The 20,457-nt window shown below is 38.8% G+C and overlaps 1 protein-coding gene and 1 long non-coding RNA gene across 3 annotated transcripts; both read right to left on the bottom strand.

The window, feature by feature from the left end:
- Window positions 1-257: 257 nt before the first annotated feature.
- On the bottom strand, window positions 258-4,046 carry LOC146622709 (uncharacterized). Its single transcript, XR_014906567.1, has 6 exons — window positions 3,846-4,046; window positions 2,458-2,475; window positions 2,094-2,123; window positions 1,713-1,760; window positions 1,540-1,596; window positions 258-1,197 (listed from the first exon to the last, which is right to left on the bottom strand). It is a non-coding gene; the product is annotated as an uncharacterized LOC146622709 (long non-coding RNA).
- A 1,493-nt stretch (window positions 4,047-5,539) lies between these two features.
- Window positions 5,540-16,026, bottom strand: dhdds (dehydrodolichyl diphosphate synthase). 2 transcript variants are annotated; one of them, XM_085365350.1, is made up of 9 exons: window positions 15,981-16,026; window positions 15,519-15,588; window positions 14,664-14,780; window positions 14,426-14,568; window positions 13,153-13,269; window positions 12,965-13,066; window positions 12,738-12,852; window positions 10,454-10,561; window positions 5,540-6,144 (listed from the first exon to the last, which is right to left on the bottom strand). In XM_085365350.1, exons 2-9 carry the CDS (start codon window positions 15,579-15,581, stop codon window positions 5,902-5,904), a joined length of 1,008 nt encoding a protein of 335 aa, XP_085221476.1. In that variant the 5' UTR covers window positions 15,582-15,588; window positions 15,981-16,026; the 3' UTR covers window positions 5,540-5,901. The 2 variants fall into 2 exon arrangements, with proteins under 2 accessions (XP_085221476.1, XP_085221477.1); XM_085365351.1 differs by having other exon boundaries at window positions 15,993-16,007.
- Between the last annotated feature and the right edge of the window lie 4,431 nt (window positions 16,027-20,457).

Below are 20,457 nucleotides of genomic sequence, written 5' to 3'. Positions count from 1 at the left end.
GATTGCTCAAGTTACCAATAAACATTTACACGTCACACTTTGCGTATTTTAATGGTTAATGCAATGAGATCACCTTGTCTTAAGGTTTATTTTTTCTCTCATTATAGTGCTAACAAGTTTAAATATACCCAAAACAGGTACAAAAAAAAACACTAGCAGCTGCTTAAAATTTCATTTACATGACAACCTTAAATAAATATTTAAAACCTTTAAGTGCCAGTCCTTGGGTGATAATTTAGTAACAATTTATATTAAATTACAAATTATACCAGTAACATTTCCACATAGAGAAGTGTGAAAATTAACTAGCCTGTTGAAAATAGAAAGCCAAGCCTAACAGCAATACCCAAGCAGTCACAAGTAGGGACGAGACCCCATGGATGTAAACTAAAATGGATGTCCTGCCAAAATGGTGGAGCCTGCAGTTTGTTTATGATGAAACCTTTTCAAGGTCGCTGCATCACCTTTTCAAACGTCGTGTCGCAGCATTTCCATTTTTCTGCTCCTTCATCGAGGATTTCCATTTCAACAGTGACCCCAAAAAGGACATTTTGAAAATTTTTATTCAAGAACATTAAGATCAACCATTGGAGTCAGAAAAGCAGAAAACAGAAACATAACTTAACAGAAGTTTTTATCAGATGACTGGGTTCACATCAGCCATTTTTTTGGGACGCATCAAACTTAAACATTTTTTTTGACCTAATAACAGTATTCTTTTTTTTGTCTGTGGCATTTTACATCAACATACAATGTTTTTAAAACATTTGGAAAGCAATAATTTTATTAGTTCAACATTAAACTACAAGGAGATAAGCGGCAAATTCATATTCTCCTGCAAGATTTTATGCTTTAGCTGCCTTATGTTTACAATTAGATTCAAAATCCAACTTGTTGGAAAAGCTGTTACATCTGTTGTTTAGAAGTTTAAAACAAATCTGGATTAGACAAACTAAAAAAAATGCCACGACTACAGGATATGGACGGTATCCGTTTTTAAAATTGATATAAAATGGATATGAATGTGAAAACAAAATTTTGTTACATCAAGTGCAAGCCAAAAACAAAACTATAAATGACATTTGTAATATAAAACTTGGTAAAAAATACTTATTTAAAACTGTACAATCACCAAGTACACAGAGTGAGCACATCAACCACTATTCATTTGGCTTCAGTGGCTTCAGCCTTGGGCTCCTGCGGACAGAAAAACAAAAAACACGCCAACAGCAATGTCAACTGCATTGTTTTAGTCACATGACAACTTATTCTTAATTTTATTGATTATATTAAAAGGAGTCCTTGCAACACTTATCCATTATGAGAACAAATAAAACAGTAACTGCCTCACAGGTTTCCAGAACTCACACACATCATTTTTTTAATATCTAGTTCTTTTTTTACTCATTTAATCTTTAAACTCATGAACAATTAAAGCAAATAAGTTAAGATAACATAAAAAAGGAGAAACGACCTGGAAAATATAAGAACATCTGTTTGATGTAACATTTATTAATTTGCAGTGTAACAGAAACAAACCTCAGCCTTGGTGCTCCCATTCTCAGCGGGTTTGGCTTTCTTTGTTTTGGGTGCCCTCTAGAAAATAAAATGATAGTAACAAATTAATCACAGAAATGAATCAAGCAAACATGTGGCAAACATCTTACAGAGCTGTTCCCCCATAGTAAGCGTGCAAGATTTTGGTTCAATACCTTTGCAACAGCCTTTTTCTTAGCCTCCACTGCCGCAGGTTTCGGTTTCTACAAGACAAGAAAGAAGATATTTAAATCAGTTTGAGATAACAGAATATAGATCCGTGAAATCCTAGGTAATAAAAGCTTATTACAAGTTAATAAACTTCTTGATCATGGGCTACATCCTCATGTCACATTAGGTAAGAGTGTAAGAGAACCTTTAATATATTCTTAAAAAATGTAAAATTTAAATTTAATACACACATGATAGACTACTTCAATTTCAAGTGGTTGCTTCTTACAAAAAATAGTGAACATTTAACAAAAACGACAGGATAATGCACATTAAATATACTGAGTACATCTAAAAATGCTTAATTGTGTTTAAAAAGAACTTACTAATGCCAGCCGTGCAGAGGTTCTCTTAGGCTGTAGAGCCACAAGGAAGTGAAAGTTAAAACAAACAGTGTCTTATTTTGCATCAATATTAATAGCTTTGTTTATACATGACCTTTAAAGAGTATGCAATTGCAAAAAGTAAGTTAAAACAAAAGCAAAAAAAAAAGAGATGAAAATGGGAGTAGAGTTTGAATAAATATATTAACTAAGTACAACACTCATCATCCTAAATAAGGGCACAAAATATATTATATCAGTGGCAAAAAACATACAAACGATACATCAAAAACAAGCATTTATCCACAAATTCTAAATGCAACTGCTGCATCAACACAATATAAAAATATATTCATTTTAGACAAACCTCAGAGGAAGCAGGTGCCTGTAAGACAAGGAAGGGGAAAACATTACAAACTGAAAAGTAAAACTACATAATAATAATAATAAATACAGATTTAAATAGCACAAAACTTTTTTTTATTTTCTGTGTGCACTATTTTACATTGTTTTAATATAAAAATGTTCACAGAAGATCTAATATATATGTTACATTTTTTTAACACTGCTCTTGATTTTTCAAGTTCACAAAGAGCTTTCCCGCGCATATTTGAATTCAAATTTGGGCAGTCCTGTCACCATGACACCGCCTTGGCGCCCTGACAGCTTCCTTTGTTTTGTATCAGTGCGCGCCTACAGACAGCTGTTGGGAAACTGATAAGATTACTACTTTACTAATCTGTACCTACGACAAATGGAGCTCAACGAATGCCTGGAGAGGTTTCAAGGAAGACAAAAAAAAAAAAAAAAAAAAATCACGGATGAGACTGAGATTTTCATCGAAAAACACCCCAAACAATCCTGTTGTGATAATTTAATTTTAAATCGTTAAATATGCATTTTTTTAATAGTATGGCCACTCACTGCACCTTAAATTAATGCGTTGAAAATACGATAAAACGCACACAAATGTGCAAAAAAAAAAAATTCTTATTTTTGTATTTATACGTTTTTTCCTGCTGCGCACTTGCAAACTGCAATCCAATCGCGTTTGACGTTTTTAATAAATATTTACTACTGTTAACAAACCCATTTCAAACGACGATGCAAGAACCAGGCTGGCACATATTATTCAAAACCTGAGCGGAAAAAAATAATAATCGCCACCTCCCCTCCCCCAACTCCTTCCTCAAATTTGCAGCCTGCGTTCGAGCTTATTTTGATTGCTTGATAACGGCGCAGTTCATATTTATCTTCATTAATTCGGATCCCAAGTTATGCATTCAAGCATCGACGCGCAGGTTGAGAAAAAGAATAAAGAAAAACAGTCATTGTCCATATCGAAAGTTTGTTACTGCGTTTACAACAGCAAGATTTGTGCCCTGCCTACTGCCAAAGAGAGGGGGGGAAAAAAGATGGTGTCAGAAATTTTGCACAACGCAATGTCAACGGCTGGACTAACCAGAGTTTGGCGCTGGAAGACAAAAAATTTACAAAAATACACGCAACTGTGCGCGTTTAACTCATAAGAATAATTTAAAACCATGAGCAAAAATTTCAACTTTTGTTTTCGACGAGTGGGAGGATGCTTGCGCTCCTCTCCACTGTCAGACCGCCATTGCTAAAACGCTTGTTAGGGATGATGACGTTCTTCTTAAGCAGAAATATCAGGCGCAGTCTTGTGTTAACTTAATGCTACGAAAACGATTCCAGTGCACAGACTTAAATTAAATTTAAATTCATGTTTTTTTTTACCTTTGCTTTGCCCATGTTCTCAGCGGGAAACGAAGAAAAACGTCAGGAAAATACAGCTGCGAAAATGGCTTTTTTCGAAGCGATAACAGACGCCAACCAAGCGCGCACAGCGGAAAATGGCGAATGTATAATGCAAACGAATGTTCTTGTAGTTTATACACTGAAATATAAGAACGAAACCGGTTTGAACCAGTTTTGTGTTTCGAATCTCGCCATTGGATAGAAAGGCGTCACGTGGGTTGGAGGCGCCTCCCATTTGTTAAAAAGGCAGACTGCAACTTGAAGGAATACGGATTATAGTCGCGGGGTGGCGCTGTATGAACGACTGATTCGTTCTGCTGTACCGAAAAAATAAATACGCAGATAATGGCGCGTCAAAGTCGTTGCACCTTTTCTCACCGTCTATCGGATAAACTGAACAATTTTTGCTCACAAAGTCCGCCAGAACCAAATTTTATGGTGTATCTAATATCCCCGCGTTGCAACTGACCAATCACGTTTGATGTCATAGCTTTGAGGCAAAATACGGTCGCGGGTGAAGATTAGACTATGGTGCTTTCTGTCAGCTTGTGGTGGATGAATGTCTATTTGGCTTGGGCATGTAAGACTGTAATTTTAGCCCTGTGTAAAACCAAAAATCAACATTTAGTTATTATTATTATTACCTGAGGGATTGAGGGTCAAACCAAGCGTTGTGTGAAGAAATACTAATACAGACATATACAATTTGTAACTGGTAGATGTTTAGTGGATTTTAAGCTATCTGACTATATATTAAATAGCTAAAAGTAGGATACCTATTCAACACTAAAATACTGTTCACATGTCTGTGCATTAGTAGTAATATTCCAGAATATTCCAGGACTGTATGCCTGATGAGTAGTATAAATTCATGCTTATACCTATGTATGTGTATATAAGCATATTTTTGTGGGGCAGTATGTTTATAGTATGGTGTTTCTAGTTCTACCAAAGTTTATCAATTCTTCTGTCAGTGTATAGATGATGCAAGTTAAATAAAATTGGTTCCTAGAAGTGTTTCCTCTGGAGGGACAAGATCCAAATATGATGATTTGATGAAGAGATGTCTTGCATTTGAGTTTGTGATTTAAAGACTGAGGACTTCTTGGATAAAATTGGGACATTTTTTCTTCAATTTTTTCCCAAATAAACAAAACCCAACAAACATCCAGCTGGAAAAAAGTAAAAGTGGTTCTTTGCTTGTGTTATACCACCAACTGAGATGCAGAATAGCAATTACAAGCAGTTATTTACATTTTTGCAATACATAGCGTATTAGTAGTTGATAAGCTTTAAGGCTCAATACTTCCAACAGGTAGCAGCAGAAATTATATCGGTACAGTTTTATGTGCTGAAAGTCATCTACTTGCAAAAACGACTCGTTAATCCAATAAAACACCATCACCAGTTTTCCCCCTGAGAGTCCATATATATCAGCAGCATGGACCACACACATATTTTTTGCTGCACAAGTTAAGACAATAGATAACCATATTTTGGAAGCCAAATGGAGACAAAAGCTTAGACTTGTAGTATGTAAGTACAAAACAGAGAATTTCACATCATTTAATCATATCTGACATACAGTAATCATTTTATTTTGTTCCAGAAAGCTGGTCAAAATATAGTTATGTAATCAAAATCACAGTCAACAAACAACACTTTATGCTTCAACAACAATTTAAAAGTTCTGTGGACGAATGTTTTGGAACCGAAACACAGGATCCGTGGCTTTCACTCACATAAAATGACCTTCCGTTCAACGGCATGCATTTAACTGACAGTTTATACGATGATTTAACTACATCTTGACCAGTCATTTCCACCTATTAGAGTTTTTAAATCTACAATCATAAATAGCAGGATTATTCTACAGCCCCATAGGGGTAAAACTGCCCTCTTATATGAATCAGCAACAAAATAAAACCGCTCCCAGTTACTGCTTGCTCTTCCCTTTTCCACAGAAGCCCTTTTGGGAAGAGGACATAGGAGAGGCTTCGTCCCCGCTTCAGAGGATTTGTTTTTCTATGTATTCTTAGGCCAACAAGGATTCACTGCATAAGTCAGAAAAGAAAGAGTCTCTTTTGTGCTTCAGTGCTTCTAGGAAGTCTCGAACTCGTTCTTCCCGGCAGGAAGTGTAGTGTAGTAGCGCCTCTTGTCTTCTCTGGCTATCGACGGGCTTTCCATTGCTGTGATGCTGCAAGAGCTCTGCTACACAAGCACGATCTGCTTCTAGCTGCTGCAGAGCCTGATGCTCTCGATGGAGGTCTCTAGCTTTCTGTAATAACAAACACACCAAATTAGACATACATTTAAATATATACATAGATACAGGAGTTACTTTAATCTTTCTCTGCCTGTTTAACAACACTGTTTCACAAAGTAACACTGATCTACATTAATTGCTACGGTTAACAAGTGATGAACCTGCAACTCACACAGCCAAAACATAAGCCCTTTTCAGATATGGGATGCATAACACAGCTGCTTATTGCTGCTTATGATTCTCCAAAACAACTAACCAAGTGCCAGCGTGTCACAATCTAGTATACTCATAGTGCTTGTCCAAAAGCTCTGATAAATGGAGGGTTTCATCAGAAAAATTGCAACCTCTGTGCCAAATCAAACATGGGGATCTTTCCATTGTAGTGATCCCTTTGGGGTGGGCGGAGCAGCTGGAAGTTCTGTTCCAAAGAACTCACAAAAATGCAGGGAAGACATGCAGTCATAATCATGCACCGTATCCATGCCCCGTGTCTCACTTGCTTCCCTGTGTTTGCACTTATACTTGAACATATTTGCCAACAAGTCCATACACCTCTTTAAGCCACTGATACTGACACATTTATTCCTATTAAGTTAAATAAATATTTGTTCTCTTTATTCTTCTTTGCTGCGGCCTTTGAGTCAGTCATAACAGCGACCAGGGTGCAACATGGAGCTGACACAGTCAGCTGCCATCACATTAATGAAAAGCAGAGCATGGCCGACAGTGGGTGACAGGGGTCATAACTACAGTAGTACCCAAACAGCTAAGTCCAATTAGGTTCAAAACCAAAAGAGCGGTATGGTTCAGTTATATTAGACATCTGAAAGTACATTTTTGTGCTGCTTCTAAATAATATTATTCTAGTTATACAGGACCTTTAGTCACATTTAGATCCTTCCCAGCAAGGAAATAAAGGAGGCCAAAAATAACAAACATGACGACCCCAAAAACACACCGTATTCTTCGACTGCCTCACTCTACACAGCCCTTCCAACTCTGGGGACAAAAAGCTATGGAGTATTCAAACTAAACACGAAAAACTGACACATACTGTTGAGACTGCACTTCTTTTTTCTTATAGTGAGTTTCACTGATCTAGCCTACTTCGGATCAAAGTGGGCTGTATGTGGCCCACAATGTAAAATGAGTTTGACATCCCTGGTCTAAACAAATAAACTCCTTTCTCATGTTCGTTCCCTCTTTCTTACGTGCACACATGCTTTTGAAAATCACTCTGGGAGAGCACATTTGTTTAACTGGGGCAGTTCTTGGAAGCTGTGACTCAGGGTTCCCTCACATTATAGATTCATCACTAAATGCAGATTTTCATGGAGATTGATTGGTAATTTATTTCAACATGTGAACAATATACAAGTACATTTAGAAAAGAAATGAGAGAAAAAAAAATATACTATACAAATTACATACAAAAAAACATTCTGATTAATTTACATGTTGAAAGGGAGTGGGAAGAAGTATACACTTATTTAATCCCACCCCTGTCCCATAAATTATCAGTGAATATTTAGTCAGCTTCCTTACTGATATAATTTGTAATAAAAATAGTGAACAGATTTCTGATATACTATATACTATAATATCACATCATGAATTTTTTGTTTGTTTGTTTTTAAATAGAGACATTCACTTAATTTAAATATTTTCCTTTTCTTTATAGATCGAGAAGATCATATTTTTATAACTCTTTTTGAACAGTTTTATGTTTGGACATTGCTTTAATTCCATATTCAGTTTGTTCCATAGTTTCACTCCTTGAACAGAAACACAAAAGCCTTTTCTTGTAGTACGTACCTTAATACAGTAATACATCCAGCACCATCATTTTAAACACGGGGGCCCCGCAGGGATGTGTGCTGAGCCCCCTCCTCTTCACTCTGCTGACCCATGACTGCACTCCATCATACAGCTCCAACCTCTTCATCAAGTTTGCGGACGACACAACGGTGGTGGGTCTCATTAGCAACAGGGATGAGACCGACTACAGAAGTGAGGTGAGACGCCTGGCCACGTGGTGTGCTGACAACAATCTCTCTCTGAATGTGGAGAAGACGAAGGAGATTGTTGTGGACTTCAGGAGAATGCACACCCAACATGCTCCTCTGACCATTGACGGAGCGTCTGTGGAGAGAGTGAGCAGCACCAAGTTCTTGGGTGTGCACATCACAGAGGATCTCTCCTGGACGTACAACACCACAGCACTGGCCAAGAAATCACAGCAGCGTCTCTTCTTTCTCCGCAAACTAAGAAGAGCAGGAGCACCAGCCCCCATCATGTACACTTTCTACAGAGGCACCATCGAGAGCATCCTGTCGAGCTGCATCACTGTGTGGTTTGGAGCCTGCAATGCGTCCTGTCATAGGACCCTCCAACGCATAGTGAGAGCTGCAGAGAGGATCATTGGTGTCTCTCTCCCCTCCCTCCAGGACATTTACAGCACCCGTCTCACTAAAAAAGCCCTTTGCATAGCGGCTGATCCCACACACCCAATGCAAAGCTTCTTCAAGCTGCTGCCGTCGGGGAGGAGACTGCGGAGTCTCCAGGCCAGGACCAGCAGGCTGAAGGACAGCTTCATCCATCAGGCTGTCAGGAAGCTTAACTCCCTCCCGATTCTGCCCCCTCTCCCCTCTCTCCTCCACGGTCTCACTGAACTCTGTCACACACACACAAACACACACACTCTCTGACTCACTCACTGGCCTGCACCAGTTACCAGTCACTTTGTGGAGCATTGGACTGCCATTACCTCATAAGACTTTGTTGTTACACTTTCTCTTACCGTACACTACTAAATCTCCATTTGCACTATTTGCCTATTTGCACTACTCTGCCTGGTTTACACTCAATGTCACTTACCCATTATATTGTATATTGTATAGCTTCCTTGTTATATGTAAAATTGTATTTATTTAAATTTTTACTTTTTAATTATTTTACTTGCATTTTTTTAAATCACTTTTATATTTAAATATATTTAAATGTTCATTTGCTATTTATCTAGGGATTGAAGAGTAACGCAATTTCTATTCTCCGTATGTCCTGTACATGTGGAAGAATCGACAAATAAAGTTGACTTTGACTTTGACTTTGACTTTGACTTCATTGTTTTGAAGTTACAAAAACCCCTTAAATTATAACTTCCTTCTTTCAAAAAAAACATACTCTGAATATTACCTGGCAGTTCTTTATTTTTTGCTTTGAATAGAATTTGTGCTGTTTGGAATTTCACTATATCGTCAATTTTCAATATTTCAGACTGCAAAAATAGTGAGTTTGTATGTTCCCTATAACCTGCATTGTGGATGATTCGAATTGCTTTCTTTTGAAGAGTAAAAAGTGAATGTAATGTGGTTTTATAGTTATTGCCCCAGACCTCTGCACAATAGCTTAAGTATGGTGAAACCAGTGAACAGTAGAGAATATGAAGTGATGTTCTGTCGAATACCTGTTTTGCCTTGTTTAGTACTGCAATGCTTCGTGATACTTTGGAATGAATATATCTTACGTGAGCTCTCCAGTTAAGTTTTTCATCTATTATTACCCCCAGAAATTTATTTTCACTGACTCTTTCAATATCAACACCATTTATTTGAATCTTTGCATTTGTATTTAAACTACTATTTCCAAATAACATAAGTTTAGATTTATTCAAATTTAATGATAATTTGTTTTTATCAAGCCAGAACTTCACTTTACTTATTTCATTAGTCATATCCTCCAATAAATTCTGCAGATCATCACCAGAGCAAAAAATGTTTGTATCGTCAGCAAAGAGAACCATTTTTAATACTTTGGACACTTTACAGATGTCGTTAATGTACAAGTTGAAGAATTTTGGACCCAAAACTGACCCTTGGGGTACACCACAAGCAATGTCCATACATAAGGAGCAACCACCATTTATTTTCACAAACTGCTTTCTGTCACTTAAATAACTCCGGACCCAATCTAAAACTACCCCTCTGACACCATAACGTTCCAGTTTTCTTATTAATATATCATGATCTATAGTGTCAAATGCCTTTGTCAAGTCTATGAATAACCCAGCCACATATTGCTTTTTGTCTATGGAATTTGTGATGTATTCTATTGAATCTAATAGTGCCGATGATGTTGATCTGCTTGATCTGAATCCGTACTGAAGATAGCTTTAATTGGGAAAAGACTGAAATTCCATGAGTGAACCTGAACTAGTTACTTAACCTAACATGAGTGATGACTCTTGTCAAATGCGCTCGGACACACCGCGTGGCTCACACAGTGTGAGTAAACCCTAATTCTGTCTCAGTATTATCCTTACCTGGATGGATTTGTGATTTAATTGATACTGCAGAATGGCTTCACACAGGTTCCAGAATGAGTACTCTGGCCACAGAACGGACTGAAATACTAGGCAGGAGTGAGAGGTCTGCAGAAAGAGCACACACGAAAACCAATACAAGTTTACAGGGTATCTGAGAAAAAACTGGAAGAACAAAATAAAGCTTTTACAATTTGTGCTGTAACCCAGTCATTAGGTTAATACTGTCTTTCAGTGATTGCACCCCCAAACTGGAAGGGAGACTTGTCACAGGCTTTAAGGAATGTAGAAAGAAAATCTTACGTGCAAATAAATCACTAAAGATATATATAGAAAGATAAGTCAGAGGAGATACAAAGAATTCTCTCGGAGTCTGTTTCAGCTGTTCAAGACTATTTTTTTTCTTGTAAAACCCAAGTACTTACCATCCCTGATGGTCACTAGATAAAAACACTGATAGTGAATTAAATATAAACTGTAACTGTACTCATACAATGAAACACTCATCACAGATCGGTTTCTTTTGGCATCAGACAGTTTTGCTGGATTATTTTCACAGACAGCTTTGAAGGTTAACATCATGAATGACCAATACATCCTGCAAAACAAGTCCAACCACCAGTGTTACTCTGTTCTTAATTCACAAAAAAAAACATTACTCATCAAGCCCTTTCCTGCGATAAAAGGGGTTGGAATAAAACACACATGTTTATTAAAAGGCCAGAAATTAAATAAAGTAGTACATCTCAATACTTGAGCAGTATTCAGATTTTCGTTTGGAGCCAGGAAAAACTCTGCTCCTAAATCATCATGATCCCTAAAGACTCAACCAAGCATAAATCGAAATCCTACTTTGCTGTTTTCATAGTTTCATAGAAAAACAGCCCTATCTTCAGGGGTAAATCAATTCAAGTTTATATATGCAGCACCAGCTGGCAACAACAGTCATTTCAATGGGCTTTATATTGCAACATTCTCAAATTGGGGACATCCTGACTGGAATTGTTCAAACAAACAATTCCTATGCAAATTATTGCAAATGACTAATTTGTAAGAACTCTTGAGCATTTGAAATAAAGGCCAGGATGGCCTGTAAGTGGCTAAAACATTTGGATTAAGTGAATGCTTTACAGGTAGTAAGTAACTGCAGTCACCTTAGAGCCCTGTGGTATGGAGCCAAATAAATTGATCATATTTACAATTTTAAAATGAATTATAACAACAACACCTCACTGAAGAGCTGAGGGAAGATTGGATAGTTTATATGATGTAAGTGTTAGAGTTGCTTAGAGATCAATAGGAGAGAATCAGTCTAAATGAAGATGAGGTTTGTGGGAAATGCGGTCCCAATCAAAAGTTTAAGACCATTTGAAAAATGGCTAAAATATCATATTTTGCATGGTTGGATCTTAACAAGGTTCCAAGTAGAGCTTCAACATACAACGAGAAGAAATGGGAGTGAGACAAAACATTTTTTTTAAGCATGCAACTAATTGAAAACAGCGATTAAACTGAAACAGGCTGTTTTACAGCTGATCACAAGTTTAGGACCACACCTTCAAAAAAAAAACAAAAACAAAAACCACACAACCAAAAAACATAAACTACCTCAAAACAGAAATCAAAGTTCCAAATATGAACTCAGCAATGAGTAGCTTCACCGTTATTATTGATTAATGCAAAAATTTGTTGCGGTATGCTTGATGCAAGCGTTTTCATCCAAAACACCTCTTGTCACGGCAGTAATGTTGGAAACCATCGGGATCATCTTCCACTTGACCTTTGCGTTTCATAACCCTCAGGATCGTTTAAGAAATTCCAAATGACTGTCTTACTGCATCCCACCTTAGCAGCGATGGCGCACTGTGAGAGACCCTGCTTATGCAGTTCAACAACTTGACCACGTTCAAAAAGGGAAAGGGTTCTTTTTGCCTTTGCCATCAGAACGTGACGACAGTGTGACTACCTCACAGAAAATGACAATGAATCCTCATTTTTGCACAGATTTGGCCTTTTAAAGGCATGTGGTCCTAAACTTTTGATCAACTGTAAAACAGCCTGTTTCATTTTAAGCGTTGTTTTCAATCATTTGCATGCTCAAAAAAAATGTTGTGTCTCACTCCCATTTCTTCTTGTTGCATATTGAAGCTCTACTTGGAACCTTGTTAAGAACTAACCATGCAAAACATGATTTTTTGCCATTTTTCAAGTGGTATTAAACTTTTGATTGGGACCGTGTATGGTGAACTTTATTAGCTGTTGATGACACCCATCTCACTCTCACCTGCCAAAGAAGGAAGTCGCTGAGGCGCACCTCTCCAGAGGTGCGGATGAGCAAATCAGGATTTGGCGAGTTATTGCTGTACAGACACTCACTTAGCAATGCCTCCGACACATCACTACACATCACAGAAACACAAACAGCTTGTTAACACAATGGCTCTCCAGGACACCTTTCTACAGAGTATTTAACAAAGGATGACAAGATGAACTCATTGCTGTTTCGTTTACCTTCCTTTGATCAGGCCTTGCTCTACTCCCCATGCCATTTCCCTGACTGCATTGGTGATTTCATATCTTGATGTGTAGGCAAAACACACATTGACAAAACACCTACAAAACAAGAATTTGTGGTGCTGTGGTCACTTCTAATGTACAGGATATCATGCACAATGAAAAACACAAGCTACTAAGCATACTTATTGTGATTCCTGGTTGTGAACACGGCTTTGGCAATAAGCTGTTGAAGGTCAAGTGGCAGCATATTCAAGTCGCCCAGCACTCGGATACAAACGCCATGTTTCTCTAGATTTTCACTGCAAAACAAAACCGAAAGACATTTATAGGAAAAGCATTAAGATGAACAGGATATACAGAAAGACTACTCAGGATCCTGAAACTTGTCTGTCTGCATTTTCTACCCAGAAAAACACAAAGGAGACTCCGGAGAATTTTGAGTACTCAGTGTGTACAGTGGACTTGAAAGAGTCTGCTGTCCAGCACTGTGCAAAAGTGGTTTGTCATAAGGATGTCAATCGTTCGAAAAATAATAACCTTGTATCATAAACAGCCAGCAGCCTCATAAACAAATTTGTCCAAATTTTGATAGACATAATACAACATCCAATAGAAGGGGATTTTTTTTTTTTTACAGTGTTAAATTCTTTAGACAGGTTACTCAGATTAAAAAAAAAAAAGGAGCAAAACATGGCATTTGAACAAGTGAGCTACTTATACCACAGTCTTGTGTGCAACAAATACAGACTAAAGGGCAATATTAAGCAATGGATTAGTCAGCAAGCTCTTTGTTTTATTTCTCCAAAGTGAAGAAATAAGTCAGCTGTAAAATATTTCATACTTGTGTGGAAACAGAGAGAAATGGCTTGCAGACTAACAGGCCTCCACCTTAGCTTGAAAATGTATCTGCAGCAGTCATCAGCTGCTTAATAAATAAATAGTACATGCACCACAATGACCACAGAGTAAAATGAAAAGAGAATCCACGTTAGTTGACTAGTCTGAGCTTGACATACTGCACTACAGTGAAAAAGTAAGCACTATTGAAGAGACCAGTGGAAATAACAGACTCCCTTGCTTCCTCTTGGCCATCCCACCATTAGCACACTGCATCTGACTCAGTGTCTGATGCATTGCATTAGTAAATGTTTCTGTGTCAACACTGTTGTTGTGTCTGTCTGAACCAAAAGTAACAAACAAACAAATAACAACAGATTTCCATCCAAGCCCACCCTAAAGGTGAACTCCAAGGATCTCGTGCCTCTGCTGGAAACAGGTCGTCAAAACTGGTTTAAAATTGTTTTCTCATGTACAGACCCTCATTTACTTTAACTTCAGATTTATGCTTGAGCGCTGCAAGTCACTCTTTCTAAACTTTACTTTAAGGAAGCAATGAATCATATGATGTACAAACTGTGACCACAAGCAAAGTGGAAAACTCAGCTCGAAACTCACTGTTCCTCCAGCAGCCTTTCAAACTTCTGCCTGGCGAGCTCCATCAAACCATCCACCTCATCTTCGGTGCGCTTGAAGTTCTCAATGCTGAAGGCATACACCGTCACCTCTGGGATGTTCAGATGCTTGCACCAACGTAGTGTCTGGTGTGGAGAAGACGAAGCATTTTGACACACATCATCAATTTGTTTCTGCCCATGTGACATGCATTTCCTATAGCCGAAACCCCCAAACTCACCTCTGCCAGCTTGTTGAAGCCCTGCATGTGTCCTTCCTGCCGTTCCATGTTTTTCTTACGTGCAAAACGTCGATTACCATCCATGATGAAGGCCACATGTTTAGGCATGGGTCCTGCCTGAAAGACAACAGTCAAAAGAGTCCAAAGAAATGCAGAAGAAAAAGCATTAATGCAATCTACGGTAATCCATAAAAGACCAACACTGTCTAATGCTATGTAGATATCTGCTGATATCTTATCACAAAAATGTCACGTACAACTTTTTTTCGAAACATTTCAAATTTAAATAAAATAGCAATTTCCAGATTAAAAAAAACCCCCCCTCATCACCATCAACTAATATGTTTGCATTTTGAACGATAACTAATAAGTCATTCCCTGTGGCCCCCTCAGGGGTTACAGACAATAGCACCAGCTCATGCCCCTAGATATTTAATTAAGAACTATTATTATTATTATTATTATTATTATTTGTAAGCTTTTCTTTATGGTATTTTCTGAATCTTAACCTTGTCAAACAAATAAATAAATAGTTTGATGTTTTCTAAATGGCTCAGTTTGTCACTCTATTTTCTATCCAGATACTCTGAAATGACATACTTGATATTTTTGTCAAGGCACACATATTTGGTATACATATATGCATTCGTATAATTCTCAGATTCCCTTTCTTATATATTGCACACCTCTGTTGCTTGTGAAGCCTGCACACAAGAATTTCACTCGTATGCGCTGTACCAGTGTACCAGCACATGTGATGTGACAATAAAAGTGATTTGATTTGAGTCACAGAAAGGCAGAAGACCGACAAAAGCGAGGCTGGAAAAGACAGCCAACTTATAACGTACAGCTTACCTTTAGTATATTGGCAGAAATCTTTTCAAGCAGGGACAACTCGCCTTCTTTTATCCACGACATATCCGTGCTGCCGAAAGACAGAAAGGTTTATTTATAAAAAGGTGGTTGGGGGGGGGGAATTCAATGAGCACTCCTACCGCACACACTCCCTCTTCCAGAAGAAAAAAAAAAAACTTCACCAAGTTTTAGCTTTCACGAAAGGGAAGGCATCTGGTTCCCACATTAACGTCCCATTTTTAGAAGATATTGCATTACATTTGCAGCCACTTATGGATTTCACCGTTAACTGCAAGCCCGGCTCACGAGACCTGCAGGGAACTAAACCGCCGCGAGACTGGAAAAGGACTGACGGGCGCCCTCGTTGCCCAGGAAACACATACAGTGCTTCATTCATTCAAACTACTGAAGCACGAGCTGTTCTACTCACAAACTGCGATCGTTTTATCACATTTCACATACCTTCCAACTCACAGCCTTAACGATGACGACCTCTTCCGTATTGGAGTGAAGTGACGTATGAGCGTGCTGACGACTTCCTGTCAGCAGTTAGTAGATTTTTGAATCATGCGGATGGACGCACGCTACGCTTCAATCAAAGGACTGACTGTGATTTCCTTAACTAAAGGGAAGTGGTCTTCTCAACGTTTACTGAAGTAAAAACACCACAATATGAACTAAGGGATGACAAGTAAATTAAAATCTATTATTTTTAATATCTTTTTAATGTCTTTTTAAAAAAATATTAAATCGAACATAAAAAGCCAAAGACATCAATGGGGTTTGAGAGTGTGTGTGTGTGTGTGTGTGTGTGTGTGTGGGGGGGGGGGGGGGGGGGGGGGGGTTGTAATATAATAATCCAATAATAAATAGGAAAAAATCCAACAAACACCTGACACTGGACCTGAGAGATGCACCTTGCCCTTCAGCTGATCCATTTACTGTTCACTGAGACCTCATCAGCAATCGTGTCAGTGGAAGGGTGGCTGTCAAGAAGCCATTCTTAACGAATGGAAACAGTGAGAAAAGGCGGAGGTGTGCCATATTATATAAGAAGTGGACTGAAAATCGATGGAAACAGATGTTATGGAGCGATGAATCCAATTATAAAATGTTTGGTTCAAATTACTGTCAGTACTGAGGAGGTCGTGAGAGCAGTACAACAGTCTGCAGCTATCTGCTGGTGCAGGCTATAGTTTTAGGCTGCATTGCAACCAGTGGTGTTGGGGATCTTGTCAAAATTGATGCAATTATGAATGCAGAAAAGTACTCTCTACTTTTGAGCCACCATGCAGTGTGGGAATATTTTGACAGAGAACAGAACAAAAAGCAGCCAACATCTTAAGAAGAGCTTCAAAATGTCCTTTAAGAAGCTTGGAGAACTATTCCTGAAGTCTACTAAAGAAATTACATGAATATTTGCCTAACAGAGTTCAGGCTGTGTTGGAAAATAAAGGTGGTCCTACCCAATTATAACTATCAGGCTCATAAACCTGTACAAACTCTTCCATTGCCTAAAGGGCTGGATTTCCATGCGTGTGTGCACATTTCAATAAATTGTTGCACTTATTTCACATTTTCATAGAAAAACATACAAATTGAGTGGTGATTCAAGACTTTCATACAATATTACAGATATAATAATACAGCTACATTATTATATTGATCAAGTTAAAAACAAGGTTTTACGTCATTAGTGGAAAAAATATATATTTGAAATGTCAGCATGTTGAATTTCAACTACCCTAAGTGATTTTCATACCTAACCAACTACGTGTGGGACATGAGAAAAAATATAATGTTTTTTTTTTAACAGTTTTTTTTTAACAGTTTTCCATTATATTTTATAATATAATATATATAAAAATATATAAAAATTAAATAATATAATAAAAATAATAAAAAAATAAATAAAAAAAATATAATAAATATCCATTGTCCCATTTAATTCTTTAGATATTCTCATAAATATATCAACCCTTATTGTAATATTGTATTGTAAGAATTCAAATGTTCAATTCCTTTCATTCATTCCTTTATTTCTAGTGTCATGGTCTCCGTGCCTGCCCGGTCGGCCCCACAAGGCTACAATTGCTGTTGCTGTTTTCTTCCTCTCTGCCTGGGCGGAGCTCACTGTGGGCTCCCGCCCTTGGCCCACACACACACCTGATGTAACCGGTGTGATTCTGCGTTGTGTCTGATAAAAAAGGTAAAAGAAAGAAAGACCTCCAAGTAAATAATTTGCCCACTCCAGCTCCTCTCCCACAGGGGAATTGTAGAAAAAGGGGGCTGGCATTTATTTTTACATTAAACATAAAATATGCATTTACACGTAACATATTTGACATAAGATAAAACAAAAACAACATGAAATCTGACATACCTGATAAAAAAGGTAAAAGAAAGAAAGACCTCCAAGTAAATAATTTGCCCACTCCAGCTCCTACGACCAAATACAGACAGTGGGGAAGAGGATTAGCTCAACCCACCACAGCTCCCAAGCTAGCAAGGAATACATATTCATGCTATCATTTATGGCGCCTAAAACACATTTATGACACACACATACTACACACTTATAACATCTTACAAAAACAGGCTCAATAATGACAATAACTGAATTAAAATCGCAATCATAAACATCAGGGTGGTTAAATATGAATTATGTGTGCTTTAAGGTGCTGGAAAGAAATGACACCCACCTCTCCCACAGGGGAATTGTAGAAAAAGGGGAGAGGCAAAAGGGGTACACTGTATTTATAGTATTGCACCAAAGAAGAAGAAAAGAATGAGGAGGGGCTCTAACTGATAATGAACACAACTACAGGCTTGGAGGTCCTAAAAGTCAGGTATAAAAGGAGAAGTTTGGGGGTTTAGAACACATTTTGTGTAATTATAACAATGTTATTTATGACTCTGTTACATTCACCCCCCAAGAATTACACAAAATCCTAAAGGGTACACCAAAAAAAAAAATATAAACCCACAATAACAGATACAGTGGCCTCAAACAAATTCACATCGCATATACAATGAATTAGATCAGCAACATAGCTTCCTCCAAGGAGGATAAGAGACCTGAGACCTGCTCGGCGCCTAGCAAGATCCCAGGACTTTCTATAGACAAAATGAGGTGCCATTTACACCACACAAAACAGGCCATAATATCTATGGGCGTCACTATCAGACTGCACAGACTGACAAAATACAATGAACTCTGTGCCTGTATTATTCTTTTCCAAAAACAATAGCAATGAAAAACATACAGAAATAAGCAAATTCACACATCAATAACCGCTGCTTGAACAGGTTCAACACCAAGGAGTGTTTCAAGTTGAGCCATTGATTCAATCAAGCGACGAACTGGTTTAATGATTCTACCAAAACGTGTGGTAAGTCCTTGATCCACGTCCACATTTTTGGGTTCAAGAGAATGAAAAGTGTGGGACGGGAAAGCAGCAGGGGAGCCTGGGGAGGCTCCATCACCAGCCAGCCCACCAAGATCAGAAACACCCATTATGGGAGGGGTCCCATGAACGCCATCTTCGACCGGGTCAGCGGCAGATTGCTGATGGATCCATGATAGTGTGCGGTCATCACACTCGCCAATGCTGGAGACGGAATCCACAGTCCAGGTGGCAGGAGGTACAGCTCCTGTGCCCCCAAAAGATGTCACAGACCCATCCAGGTCAGACTCAGCGGGGCCACTGACAACGCTCACAGCAGGATGTGCAGCATCGTCATTCAGTGTTGTGTCCAAGGGCAAAAAGTTAACTTGAAGGAGCAGGTTGCGATGCACCACACGCTCATGACCTTCTTTGTCTCTGATACGGCAGATGTGAAGAGCAGGATCCAAGTCAACTACCGTGTACACAACAGGTTCCCATTTGTCAGAGAGCTTCCTTTTTCCTCTGACTCCCTTGTTTGCCAACAACACCTGGTCCCCTAGTGAAAGAGGCAGACCCTTCACTTTTCTGTTGTACTGGTCAGACTGGTGTCTCTGCTCCATTGTGCTGTGTTCCTGGGCTCGGAGCATGGCAGAGCGCAGGTCATCCATCAGTGACTTGACATAGGTATCATAGTCACAAATGGTGTCATCATGAAGGACATCCCGAAACATGAGGTCAACTGGCAACCTTGGCACCCTCCCAAACATCAGGTAGAATGGCGCAAAGCCGGTGGTCTCGTGTGCCGTACAGTTATACACAAACGTCATGGACTGTATCATCTGCGGCCATTTCTGCTTACATCTGGGGGGGAGGGACCGTAACATGTTTCCAAGGGTGCGATTAAATCTCTCTGTGGTACCATTACCCATGGGGTGGTATGGTGAAGTGTGGGATTTGGCAACGCCACCCAAAACCAGAAGCTCTGCAAGCAGCTCACTCTCAAAACTAGCTCCCTGGTCAGAGTGAATGCGCTGAGGGAAGCCATACACACAGAAGAATCCATCCCAGAGCTTTTTAGCGACTCTCTTAGCTGTCTGATCCTGGCATTGGAATGCATGTGCTAATTTTGTGAAGTGGTCAGTAATCACAAGGACATCCACAGACTTGTTGTTGCTGTCCTCAGCTGACCAGAAGTCAATGCACACAAGTTCCAGTGGAGCACAGGTCTTAATGCTTTCCAACGGGGCCCTAGCTGCTGGCTCTGGGGTCTTGCTGAGAACACACCTGCGGCAATTTCTCACATGACCGCGCACATCCTTCTCCATATCATACCAGAAAAAACGCTGACGAGCCAAGGAGAGTGTGCGAGGTTGACCTTGATGACCAGCATTGTCGTGTATGCCAGACAGCACCACTTGTTTTAGGGAGTCAGGTACCACAAACTGGAATCTCTTGTGTTTGGTCAGTGGGTCCCTCACGACTCTGTAGAGGACACCATTGAGGAATGTGAGCTTATCCCATTGTTTCAGGAGCCGCAACGTATGTTGGTT

This window comes from Diplotaxodon limnothrissa, linkage group LG11 (assembly GCF_057381915.1).
Source record: "Diplotaxodon limnothrissa isolate DT_005_m linkage group LG11, D_limnothrissa_male_GT1.1, whole genome shotgun sequence".
Classification (NCBI taxonomy): Eukaryota; Metazoa; Chordata; class Actinopteri; order Cichliformes; family Cichlidae; genus Diplotaxodon; species Diplotaxodon limnothrissa.
The sequence above is the reverse complement of the archived record's forward strand: the minus strand, read 5'-3'. Positions and strand labels throughout refer to the sequence as shown.

What these genes read in the sequence shown, in the direction of transcription:
- dhdds (XM_085365350.1), bottom strand. Translation starts at nt 15,581, where the DNA reads ATGTCGTGGATAAAAGAAGGCGAGTTGTCCCTGCTTGAAAAGATTTCT. An exon ending in GAAAGGCTGCTGGAGGAACA is followed by an intron (nt 13,270 to 14,425) that starts GTGAGTTTCGAG and finishes TTTGTTTTGCAG; the next exon opens with TGAAAATCTAGAGAAACATG. An exon ending in TAAATCACAAATCCATCCAG is followed by an intron (nt 6,145 to 10,453) that starts GTAAGGATAATA and finishes TTGTTATTACAG; the next exon opens with AAAGCTAGAGACCTCCATCG.